The sequence below is a fragment of the Protopterus annectens genome, chromosome 1.part2 (genome assembly GCF_019279795.1).
Source record: "Protopterus annectens isolate FY-2018-M chromosome 1.part2, PAN1.0, whole genome shotgun sequence".
Lineage (NCBI taxonomy): Eukaryota > Metazoa > Chordata > Ceratodontiformes > Protopteridae > Protopterus > Protopterus annectens.
This window is the reverse complement of record NC_056727.1, coordinates 721,603,486-721,617,268: the sequence shown is the minus strand read 5'-3', so window position 1 is coordinate 721,617,268 and position 13,783 is coordinate 721,603,486. Positions and strand designations below refer to the sequence as shown.

The 13,783-nt window shown below is 39.4% G+C and overlaps 1 protein-coding gene across 1 annotated transcript in view; it reads right to left on the bottom strand.

Annotated features, from left to right (window-relative positions):
* Positions 1-13,220, bottom strand: part of LOC122792408 (kinesin-like protein KIF28P) — a 1,102,337-nt gene extending 1,089,117 nt beyond the window's left edge. The window contains exon 1 of the mRNA XM_044060197.1: positions 13,176-13,220. Coding sequence (XP_043916132.1) covers positions 13,176-13,220 — 45 coding nt within the window. The remainder of the gene's footprint in view (positions 1-13,175) is intronic.
* Between the last annotated feature and the right edge of the window lie 563 nt (positions 13,221-13,783).

Here is a 13,783-nt window from a genome sequence, read left to right as displayed (position 1 = left end):
CAGGAAATATAAAAAAGAACACAGATGGAAAGACTCAGATACAAAAAAAATAGCATTTAGCTAATCTCACTACATTTTCCTAACTGACTGAAGAATTACTGTTCCCTACTTACTTGCTAGAGAAAGGCAAGATGCAGGTGGATGAGTGTGACTTGTCAGGTCCCAGAAAACAGAGTGCTGAGTGCTACTATCACATCTTTCAATGGTATCTAAATACAATTTCAGTGCTGGCTACAGGATGACATCACATCTGGTCACCAGTCTCTGTGGTTCCCACACTACCCCTTCAGTAGATAATGAGCCAGGATGTGGCACAGATGTGTCACAATACACACATAGAACTTTAGCTAAAGGCTTAATACAGCATTTGGAAGCTATAAAACAATTCCAACACTTCTACTCTTCCTGAAGAAAGGCTTTTCACAGACATTGCCTCTCTGGCTGCATTCAGACCTCAGAGATAGAATCTTTATGGCCTAGACCAAGTCATCTAATTTCAGGCTATTTTTCTTAAGGTTGGCTAGGCTGAGCTTAACCCCTTCCCTTCCGGTATCCTCTATTAAAATATATACATTTCAGCATTACAACAATACAACCTGACATACATACTTGCATATTTCTATTTCTTTTCTGTCCAACAGAACACACTGTTGGTACATTTTTAACACAAGCAGCTTTACAAATACATTTTTAACACAAACATCTGTACAAATCAGTTTGATATTTGAATGACATATAACTCTTTACAAAACTCCAGCTAGCTATGCTGTCATATGTTACATATGTACTGTCCTACTCTGACACAGCTGGCACTATCTCACATCATCACAGTTCATATAACATGTTTCAAAATATATATATGCTGTTGTTTTTATACAGGTGGAAGTATGGACTAATATTATCAATTTTGACTGCAGATACAGGAATCGAGAGAGAGAGAGAGAGAGAGAGCATGCAGGTCTTTTTTTCACATCTGGGAGGGAAATACAGACAGGAAAAGCGTATATACTATCAGCACAAGGGAAGACAGGCTGTAGCATGTATGTTCGGCAAGATTAAATCTAACTTTAGAATAGGTGGAGCCTGTCAGTGTAGCAATCTATTTGGGGCAGACAGCCCTATATGGAGGTCTAACTTCCATTTTTGGAAAGTATATATAGTTCTATGTGTTTGCTATGACTTTAAAGGGATTGGGGTTATTTTTTTTAACGGAGCGTTCTTACTGAAGTACAACGTCTAGGCAGATGTGACATGGTTTCAAACAGAGATCAGAAGTTGCAACCACATACCAGATCAGTCTGCATAGCATCAATGTGTGCATGTAATTTGCAAGTTAGAAACATATATTCAACAGAATCGTCATGAAAAAAATGTGAAAGTAATAGCTTCTTCTTATTACTATGACTGATTAATTCTAACATGGCATGTCAATGGCATTGCAGGTACTGGCAAAAAGAAAAGAGTATTACATTATATTAATAACTGCAGTGTGCAAGTAGCAATGGTGCAGGAAACCATTTGGATGATAATGAGCAAGTGAATTTGAGAAATAAAGGACTTTAGAATAGATATTCAGCACAGTATCATGAACAAAAGGAAAATGGGGGGGGTAAAATAATGTTTGCAAGATGGGCTTCAAAAGTTTATAAAAGAAGAAAAAAATACAATAATGGTAGATTTATGATAATGAGCTATTAGCAGGGACAGAGGATTACACTGGATATGTATTTGTTCTACCTAAAGCAACTGTTATAGAGCTTAAGAGAATTTTCGGATAAATAATTAACTTTCAGCAGGGAATATTATTTATGGATGAGGACTGGAACCTGCTTTGTAATGGTGAAGATGTATCAAGGAGTTCTAAAAGGGAAAGTAAGAAATGAGGATAGGTCTCTGAAGAAATATGTCATAATATTTGGTATGGAAGATGTGAGTTTACTAGCAGGAACTTAGACAGACTTTAGATATTATTTTTCAAGGTACAATGCAATGGCTAAACTAGAAAGACATTGCATTTCACAGTAGCGTGTGCATTTCATCAAAAGCTTTGAAACATATCCAATAACCATTAAACATCATGCGCAAATAAAGACTAAGATGAAGATGCAGGACAAAGTAAAATGAGACGATGCTGCTGTTTTCCTACTTATTTGTTAAAATGAGAGGAATTTAAGGAATGGGTATTGGAACTGATTTGAAAGTTATTATGGGAGATGGACATTTCTTCAGAAGGGATAGCTAGAGAGTGGGAGAAAATGTAAATGAGGTTTAAAAATATGTCATAAGTATGTTTGAAACAGATATGGAAAAGAAGTAATAGGAATTATTTAAGTTGTCAAAGATAAAGTATTATAGGGGAATAGGAATCTCACAGAACAAAAACTGAATAATTGCTAAGTGCTGAAAGGAAAATAAGCATTTGGTTACTATGCATGAATTTAGAAAGGTTCCTATTAAGCAGGTGTTTTTGATAACAACTCCAGAGCACAAAAACTCTTAGCATAATGACTTAGGCAACAGAAAATTAAATATTTTTTGGCTAAACATAGGGAGCCTAAGAGAAGAAAGCAAATCAGAAATCTTATAGCGGTATGGGAGATATTTCTGAAATTTTATGGACATTTTTATAAAGCAGAAGAATTGGGAAACAAAGAAAAGGCATAAATGGAAGTATATATGAAAGACTTAAGTTTAGCAAGGTTAGAGAAAGATGAGGCTCGACATTTAATGTTAACATAGGAAGGTACAAAATAAAAATGGTGATGGATAATCAATTAACATAGAGTGCTCCAGGGCGAGATGGTATTTCTGTGGAAGTTTGGAAATTAGGAGAGAAGAAACTAATAATGATCTGGGAGGAGTTGTTAAGCAATATTAAAAAAAGGACAGTCCTAACATTTGTGATGTAAGCTGTGATGCTTGTATTACCAAAGAACATTACACCCAGTTTCATATAGATCAATTTCATTCTTAAAACATGATTGTAAAGTCTTTGTCTATTCTAGCTATGATAGTCTCAAAGGAATTGCCAAAACTGATTTAGTGAAGGGGAGGCAAGCATTTCACAATATTAATAAAATAACAATCCAGAGGGAAGTAGAGTGCAAGAAAACGCTGCTGTTTTGGTGGGTCTTGATGCAGAGAAGGCATCCAATAGAATTAGGTGGGATTTTATGAGTAAGACAATGTTCACCTTTGCATTCTCTTGTAGAACAATACAGTTAATTAGGCTATATGAAGAGTCAGGGGCAGGAATTAAGGTGGAAGGGCTCCTAGCAACTAGTTGTGTTTGAACAGAACGTTGAAAAAAAAATAAAGGACTTCGAAATTCAAGGATATAACTGGAATGTTTCATAGGTAGGTACTAGGCTATCTGCCCGAAGGCATTTATAAGCCTATCCAGAATGTGTTGGCTTTCACCACCCCCTTAGATTAGCTCCCTGTGCCTCTGTCCAGCACAGCCACTGAAGTGATCCCCGGGGTAAACTTTCTGTTTCCCATCCACTTGTCAAGGTTCCCTTGAAGAGTGCTAGCGAGGAGCTCTGCCTAATGTAGATTGGAATCTTGTTCCAAAGCATGGGAAGTCTCTGGGACAGGAATCTATCCCTCCAACACATCCTATTTATTGTTGTGGTGAGGTTTAGATCCCTAGAGCGTGTGGCTCGAGGGGATAATGTTTTCTTTAGGTGGAGCATGTCCATCAATTCTGGGTTGGACATGGCCTTGTATGTCAGGCAGAGATCACCTCTGAGCAGGCGGTATGCAACCGAGTACATCTGGAGTTTCTTCAGTCGAGCTGCATAGGGCATCTGTTTGAGGCCAGTGATCCTCCTGGTGAGGTACTTCTGTGGTCTTTCCAGCGTTTGCAGGTGTCTTATAAGGTACACCCCAAATGGGGCGTTGTACTCTATGATGGGTCTAATGAGTGATGAGTAGAGGGGCACAATTGTATCTTTTGATCTGGATGCAAACCCTTTTGTGATTAGGTGGGCCACATAGAAGGATTTTCTAACCACTTTGGCAATGTGATTATCAAAGGAGAGATTACTATCTACTTGGGTCCCCAGATCCCTTATTACGGTTTCCGTATTTAGGGGACTACCACCTATGTGGTAGTTTGTGGGTACTTTGTTATTTCCAAAGGGAATAACTATGCACTTTTTGGCATTTAGCTTGAGGCCATGATTTTGACACCAGGTATCCATCTCAGTGAGACCCTTTTGGAGGATGTCTGTGTCAGCTGGTGAGTCAATTATAGCCCCTAGTTTGCAGTCATCTGCGAACTTGGTCAGCCATAGTCCTCCTGTGCTTGTCTGTTCATCTGAGAAGTATATGCCAAACAGGAGTGGTCCTAGGACTGAGCCCTGGGGAATGCCACTTGTAACCGGTTTAGGGTCAGACCTAGCTCCCGCAACTCTCACCATGTGTGTTCTGTCCATGAACCAGTTGGCAACTCATCTTGTGACATGGGGGTTTATGTTCAGGCTGGTGAGCTTGTCTATAATACCAGAATGGGGAATGGTGTCAAAGGCCTTTGTGAGGTCTAGGTAGGCTGTGTGTACCACCTTCTCCTCGTCTATAGCCTTGGTAACTGTCTCAAAAAAGTCCACCAGGTTTAGGAGGCATGATCTGCCCTTAACAAAGCCGAACTGGGTAGGGTCCAGTGTTTGGAGGTTCCCAATGTCTTTGTCAATGAGTTCCATGATGATGCGCTCCATAGCCTTGCAGACCAAGCTAGTCAGGCTTATAGGGTGATAGTTCCCGGGGTCTGTTGTGGCTCCACCTTTGTGGAGTGGAATAACCATTGCAGTGCACCACTCTATGGGTATGTAGCCTGTGGAGAGGCTGAGTTTGAACAGTGTGTTTAGGTGAACGGTTAGTTTGTCTTTGAGCTTGTGTAAGACGCAGCCTGGGACAGTGTCCGGTCCCATTGATGCTGTGTTTTTGGCTTTGGAGAGGGCTATTTTAACCTGAGTGTCTGTGATTTCAGGGGCTCTACATTCTTCTCGTATGGTTATGGGCCCTTTTAGGGGTGAGAGGGGGGTGAAGTTTGCACTGAACCTGTCTGCCAGGATGTTGGCAATATCAGTTGGTTCAGTGTATTTTGTGCCATTCTGCACTAATTCTGAGCAGATCTGAGCATTGGCACTTAGATTCTAGACATAGCTAAAGAATGCCTTGTGGTTATCTTTGGAGTCCTTGGCAAGTTTCCTTTCAAAGCTCGCCTTGGACGATTTTATGAGGGATCGTAGTTTCTTGCTGATACTGATCAGGGATGTCTTCCCTTCTTGGGATTTTACTCTTTTCTGTACTAGTTTCCTCCTTCTATTGTATAGCTTGTTTATGGCAGGGGTCCACCAGACTGGTTTCCTTTTCTTGGTGGAGTGAGTCTTGGTTTTGCTTGGGATAGCATGATCCATGCATTCTTGTAGGTGATCATAGAATGCATTAGTAAAGGATTTAGCAGCTTGGACAGCATTATCCTTTAGCATGGGGGCTTTGAAACTTTCCACCTCCGTCTTAAGTAACGTGAAGTTTGCTTTTGAAAAGTTTTTCACGGTGGTTTCCTTGTCCGGGGGTGGGGGCAGAATGTGGATATTCAAAGTGATTTGTTTAAGATCAGATCTAACCATTGAGGGGCTGACCTCCGGTGTGGAACACCGGTCACCCATGTTGGTGATGACCAGGTCCAATATGTTTTCACCTCTGGTGGGAGTGTTGACCAGTTGTTCCAGGGCATTTGAGTTGATAAATTCTAGGAAATGTTGGGCAAGGGAGTTAGTACTTGAGTAGTTCTCCCAGTTAATGTTTGGGTAGTAGAAATCACCCAATATTAGGGTGTTTGGTAGGACCTTTATGTTACCCATTGTTTCCAGAAATGCGGAATGGGGGTCCTGGGACATGGTGGGTGATCTGTAGCAAGCTACAATTTGAAATGCAGTTTTGCCTGTTGTTAGTTGCACGTGGATAATCTCTGAAGCATCATGCTGTGCCACTAATCTGGAGGTGTGGGTATCCTTGATGAATATGGATACTCCCCTGCCGTTTGTATTTCAGTCTGGGTTCTGTGGCTGAAATGTATAGTATTAGTTGTAGCCTGGTAGTGCTGGGGTGCTCTCTGAAGCCGTAAACCAGGTTTCATTACTGCACATATATCGATTTTCTCCATACTGAGGAGTGCCTCGAGTGCGTGCATTTTAAGGTTTAGACTTCTGGCGTTGAGTAGTATTACCCTCAGATTTTTGTTACGTGTGCTATTTATGGTGATGGGTTTGTCTTTTGAGCCTTGCCTAAAAAAGGCACTATGGGGGTGGCAAGAGACTTGGCCAGTATTCGAAAGCCTAAGGGTGATAGGTGCAAGCCGTCTCTAGCAAAGCAGAGTGGCTTGTCGAGCATGTCATCCCAGTCAGACAGACACTGGATCCCCTTTGAATGACACCAGAAACTTAGCCAATTGCTGAAATTAATATTTTTTTTCTTTATACCGTGATATCATTCTTGGTGAGGGCAGGATGCTACTCAGGGTCAGGGTCATACCAGCCTGGGCTATGTGATCAGAGAGCTCTTCCATGTCTCTTTTCATGTAGTCCAGGGAGGTATGGCTCAGGTCATTCACACCAACATGGACAGTGACAGAGTCGTATTTGTACTTGTTCTGGAGTGACCTGAGTGCTTGTGTTATGTGATGGATCCTGGTACCCAACTGGCAGCTAACAGTAACCTTCTGTTTATTCAGCCTAGTGAGTGGGACGTCAGTGTGCCTGACTATAGACTTACCTATTACTAGTATGTTGGGTATGTTATTTTGCCTTGAGGGCTGTGATTGCGTGGCACACTGGTTTTGTCAAGTATGTGTTTCATGGTTTGTGTTTGTGGGTGGAGGTTGCTTGGATGTCTGCTTTGGAGGGCTTTGTTGCTTTTGCAGATTTTTATTTAGAGCCTCCAAGTATGTTTTCGTGTAATTACGTGTTTTTTTGCCGGTGCTGGGTTAATGGGTCTATGTGAGACTGGTGGTGTGATGCTAGCATTTCCCTTCTCCTCTTGACTGTCTGATCCAGTCTTGGGATGAGAGAGCTTAGCCTCTAGTTTGGCTGTATAATTGCATCTCTCGCATGTATTAGTGTTTGGTGGTAGGAGGAGAGAGTTGTCTGTGTACATGAGGCAGTTAGTTGTAACATTGCCTCAAAATGCCCAGATTCACCAGTTGGACTGGAGAGTACACCTGAAACTTCCCTTTGGACATGCCTGGATAAGTACAGTAAACTGTTTTACTGAATGGCTGGTAAGGCCGAACAGAGAGCCTTGTCCTTCTGTAGTGCTAGGGTTTATAAGTGCTTGCTATGAGTTTTGAGCAAGTACCAGCTGAGAAATGAATGGCTTGAGTGCTTAAGTTGAAAGTTAAAAGGGAAAATTTGAAGAGGAGACTTTGTGGAGCCGAGAATAGATATACCCTAGCTAACTGGCACTGCCCGGTGCACAAAACCGGGCAAATGCGTTTTTTTATAGCAGGGAAATGAAAGAGATAGAAATTAGCCCAAAATGGCCAATAAACTACTACTTTCTGGGCTGCAACCACTCCTCCAGGGACAGATAGGCTGCTCAAAGCTCCCCTCTCTCACAGGTGAACAGAGAAACTTCCTTCTATCCAAGTAAGGTATGGGCAAACACAGAGATTTATAACACAGCCCTGAATTCAGCACTAACCTAAAAACTGGACTATACTAGCTTAGAAAGGCGGGAAACAAGTATATATATAGATATATATATATATATATATATATATATATATATTTTTTTTTTTTTTTCCAGAAAATAAAGCAGATGCAATCAAAAAACACTTTAAATACGCATAAAAAGATGCTTATATCTCATTTCAGAGTTGTAGTCATTGCCCCTAGTAATAAAGTACGAAGAAACACAAATACAGTAAAAGCAGATGAATAAAGTGCAATATATTTTATATATATATATATATATATATATATATATATATATATATATATATATATGTATACATATACATAAAACAATAGAAAACGAACAATCTGATTTAAACAAGTTACCCAATTAACCAGAAAAAAACTCAAAACTGAGCCCTGTTCCAGCAGTCTTCAATTAGACAAGTTCTAACTGCACACTCCCACTACTAGGGTGCAGGGGAACCTTCTCCAAAAAAGATGGCCTGGATCAGTGCTCAAGTTATACAAACAAAGCTAGATTCAGCAGGCCTGAATTTGGTCCTATACTACAGCAACAAGGTGCACCAATTTCAGAAAGAAACTGTTCGAATAAGCAGGCACAATAAGCCTGTGACCAGAAATTCCTAGCTCAGAAGGGTAGAATCCAGCCTCTCCTCCCAGAAGAGTGCAGACTACAAACCTTCTTAATGTAGAATAACTGGCCTGAAGCCCAAGTGCTTAAACCAGAACTAATACACTTTCAGAATAGCAGACACTGAGCTTTCAATCAGCAATTCCCAGCTTAGAAGGATGTAAGCTACCTGTCCTGCCACAACAGTGCAGACCACAAACCTTAATGTAAAACAACCAGTATGAAGCCCAAGTGCTTAAACCAAAAGACTTAGAATAACAGTTACAATTTAATCAGGCTACTACCAAGCAGCAGTAAGTGCAGCAGAATAAATAAAACTGAGTACTTTTAAGAAGAGGCAAAAGTAAAGTAGGAGGAAACACAAATACAGTAAAATCAGATTCATTTTTTTTTATCAAGGTAATCAAGAAAAGTTAGCTTTATTTGCAGATGATGTTATTATGCACTTGACAAATCCAGAAAAGGGCATTTCAGTGTTGTGGAATATTCTGAGACAGATTTATGTCTTTTCAGGATATAAAATAAATGAAGATAAAGCAAGGGCTGTAGCTGTAAACTATGTACCCACAAAGCAATTTGTTCAACAATACTCATATCAATTGGCATAAGATAAGATGTACTTAGTTGTATGGCTTAAAAGGATTCTATTATGACAGCTAAGAATAAGTGGAAAGGGACTAAACACAAGATTACATAAAAACTAAAATGTTGGGAATTCTTGTTTACGGACATAGATAATAAGATACCAGCAGTGCAACGGTCCCTAGTCCCTTTAGTTATATGCACAGGTCGGGCATATTTTTATCAAGCAGAGGTGATGTTGTGTACCATAACTAATAAAGAATAGAAGAAATGTATTTTGGAAGGGAAGTTGGCAAGAGTTAAGTGAGATAAGTTGATTCTCCCTGTAGAGCCAAGTGGTTTATAATGACCTGATTTAAAGCAATACTTTAGAGTTATGCAGTTAAGGCTCACATAACACAAACAGACAGTAACCTATCAAAGTGGGAAGGCATGATGATAAAATCAGGGGAGTTCAGCAAATAAGGACTGAGTAGGATTTGGAATGCAGGTCCTTAAGGAGAATAACAACAGCCATACAGAATATTATATTTATAAAGCAGTAAAATGTATTCTAACACAGGAATGGAGAAATGAGATTGACCAATGGGGATGACTACAATTAGGGGCATAGAAAATAGGAACTGCAGGTTACACACTGTCTTCCCTGCCAGGGATTAATAGCAGAGTATAGGCAAAGAGAAAGGGATAGGGGAGTGTTAAGTGAAAGACCAGCTCCGGTTGCATTTTTAATTGAGTCAAAAACAAAGGCTGCTGTTAAAAAAGGATAATTAGTAGGACATATAAAATATTACATGATAACTACAATAATCAATTGATGGTTGTTAGAAAAGATTAGGAAGAGAGAACTGAAAGGCAATATACAAAGCAAACATTAGGACTTGGCCAGGCTTGTAAGGGCCCTAGGGCCATTAGCCTAGTAACTTCCTATGATCCTAAGACATCCAAATGACTCCCAAGTATGCACCAAAGTCTGGAATGCTTAGCATGTTTGAACGGAAGTGTTTGTGTAGGCAGTGTTATAACTCAAGCAGACTTCAGAGAATTTTTCTCTCTGGTAGATAGCAGACGCGGGAGGTTTGATAAGAAAAAGAGATAAAAGAGAACATGTTTTTGTGAATGTAACTAGTTGGCACATTTTAAAAATTACCTACAGAATATTTTGTCAGAAATGCTGGGGCAGCAAATGATTGTAAATCAGGAAACGATTGCAGGGAAATAAAGCTGTAGCTATGACCCACATGTCCCAGACTCTAGTAGCAGCTCCGGTGACTGATGGGAAAGCAGGAGTGGAGGGATAGTACCTATCCTGGGTGGAAGCTGCCCAACTGGATGTTTCCTTTGCTCTGGATGCATGCCATGGAGGTTGCACAGAGCAGTAAATGAAGTAGCCAGTCAGGAGAGATGTGCTCTAATGGTAGCTGCAGTCCTCACATGCAAACGAGCCCTCGTGCAAGGACACTGAGGGAACATAAGCAGCCCTCACAGTGATGTCGGTGGAAAAGTAACCACCAGGGGAATTTGGTTAAAATAAACATTAATACATACCTAAGCACCCCTTATGCCTGTGGAGATGCCGCCAGTTACCCACACCAGATCGCCCCTGAGTGGATATTGAGACTGAGTCCCCACTATTAGGACACAAGACAGTGGTGCTGTTGGGGAGGCTTTAACATAGTAGGGCCTTATTAAGTTTAATGCTATATAAATTTTCCTGATGTGGATTATATAACATTTTTATCTCTTTTATCCATTTTTCTATAGAGTGCAAGAACATTTTGCAGATCCTTTGATATCCATCTGTATTATTCCATTTAAATAGTTGAAGTACTTGTTTTTTTCCATAAGTGGAGTGATTGTTACAACAGCACACATGCCACATGACCAAAAGAAAAGCAGTCAACCATCTTTCTTATCCTCCTATCAAAACCTTACCTTCTACAGAATATATGAAACGTCATTAACCTGGCAAATGCAACACAGTTTTGTTTTTCAGTGCAATACAGATGTCATTAATAGTGAATACATAACCAGATATAATGTTCCTATAAAACATCTTGGATAGTATTTATTTTTTGAAAGTGAAGGCCATTTGGGGGCTGCATATTACCTCTTCCCCAGTTAGGGACATAGATGAGTTTTATTATCACTGCCTACATTTTTAGGTTTCAGATGGGGTAGCAAAATATTTCAAATATGTATGAATTGTAATGCTATATAAATGAGCAGAGTGCTGCATTAAAAGTGAAAGGGGAACACTGAAATCTTACAAGCTAGGGTAGCTTTGTGAACAAGTGATAACAGCAGATGTTAATATCCTAAAGTAATGGGAGTGAGTAGGAACAAAAGCATAGCCGAACTACAAATATACAAATGTGTGTGACTTTGAACAATGGCACCTTCTCTGAGAAGGCTTCTTCTCACAAACAGAAGACATAGTTACCTATTACAAACAACACATTTCCCATGAGTCCCTGCTCTTCAACATCCTGATCATTGATACCATACCACAGCATGGTATTGATGAGCAGGGACTCATTCTTCCAATAGTCCCTGTTTGTTAATACCATGCTGTGGAGTCTAATAGATTGGTGTTGGACTTACCTACTTTTAGGTCATACCACAAGTCAGGAAGCATAAAGGGAGCTGACTTGTGGCATCAAGCAGCACATAAGAGATGCTGGAAGTGCCCAAATTGGCCAATTAGGCTAGGGGTTTGAACCAAGGTCAGGACATTGCTACTTCACCTCGATGTCCTTGAAGAGTAACAGTAAGTATCCAGAGTTTTCAGAGTTATTTCCAAGGATGTACAATGAAACTGCCAGATGCCATGTGTACATCCCCAGAAAGTGAAACTAATAATGAGCACATGAAGTTCAGCACTGGGGTAGCAGACGTTTGCATCCAATATTATCACCCCATTTGTGGGGAAAGGCAAGGTTGTATACACAGCTATGACAGGACTTTATGGCAGAGCTGTACCGATAAATCACACAGTACAAAAACAGAGGTGACTGCTTGTGTGCTTTTCTGTGGCAGTGTGGTTGATCCAGAATGATGCTCAAGCAGGCCCATCACATAAAGGAAGAGGCTCTGGATTTCTGGAATTGCCTAGACAAGGCTTTCCTTCAGGTCAATATACCTGGGAATACTTACGACACACAAAAATATCAATGACAGGGACAGGGTTCCCAGGAAGTTTTAATGAATGTCTGTCCAGCTAAGTACTTAAGAGCCATGAGCAGTAACTAGGCAGGGTAATATCTCTCATTAACTTTAGGCAGTCTTTCATATCTTCATTGCAGAAAGAAAGTGCTTTGCAAGTAAAACCAGCCAAGTTCAATTTTGTATGTCCTACTTCAGTGAATCAAAAAGGGCACTGCGAGGATTAAAAACCTTTCATCTTCTAATAGCAATCACTACATTATGTACAACTGGCATCAACCAAGAGACAGCTGCAGAAAGACAGATCTTTTGCTTGCAAGGCTCAGTTAATTATTTGCTGCAATCAGGTTTTGCATTATTGCTCAGACTGTTAAGTTCCATTGCTGCAAGTGACAAAAAGTGTAAGAACTCCGACGTACGCAAATGAAATAAAAGGAAAAAAATGCAGTTTGTAAAGCTTCGATTTGAAGATTAAATTGTGCAAAAACAGCAGACTTTTAAGGTCACTCAGCATTTCTAAGTAATTAGAACAAATAAGTTTGTTGTTAATGACCTTTCCCATCTTTGATATCTGACTCAGAAACTGTCCGTAAGCTGCTAATTAAAAAATACAACTCTAGTGCATCTGCATTTTCTTTCTCCATTAATACTACATCAACAAAAGACTGCAGTAATGTAACCATTGCCAGCTTTGTTCCTATAACAAGTTAACCACATTATGAAAGGAATATACTGCATATTAAATTAGATAATAATAATATAAAAATGAAGTATGTGTACTAATTACATATAAATCACTGTTTAACATGTAATGCATGTATTTAACACGCAAGAAAAAGTCCTGTTTATACAAACAAAAGTGTTTACAGTTATTCTTTTGTAAGTGGTGCAACTGGTCTCGGAGAAAATAAATGTACTTGTGTTTCCACACTTGTGGTTTTCATATTTGCTTTATACTTGTTATTTACACCCACACATATGTTACAAGTTAGCAATAGTCAGCCTGGAAAGACAGATATGCTCAAACCATTTTCAACAATTGAAAATAAGATAGAAATGCATTATGAACTCCTTCTAAAATGGTATATTTGACTCACCTGACTGAATGGTCTGACTCGAACAGCTACTTTCACACTGTCCATATTTTAAATCTTCAATTTATACAGAGTAAACATTAATCTCAAATGCATGATTAGCAAGATTAGTAGCATTTAAGCAAGAAGATTCTCTAAATTCAAGCTTAACATGCAGAACTGGATTATGTGTCTGCACTGGCAGCTGGTTACCTCCATGAATTATTAAAAGAACCACTCACACAACAATATAGGTATTGTTTACCAACACTAAATTATTCCTCAAGTTAACCTGAGCACTTTTCATGAAACTTTCTCCATACCATACAAAGATCTTGTATTGTTTAATGCAGTAAGTTTATATAAGTAACAAGCCTTTGCAGCAAAAACAGAATTACACTTTACAACAGAATTCATATACTTGTGTTATTTTAAGACCCATTCAGTTGTACCTATTAAAGCACTTGTTTTTATGTCTGTTGTATTAAAATATACTCAGACATTCCTTAGTTGTATACAAAACAATATATTTCCTCAATGCAGTAATGTTATATGGAACTCAGCCACACATATTTCAGATAGTATACAAACAAAATCCAAAATATACCTAGTAAAGACATATGGACGTGTTC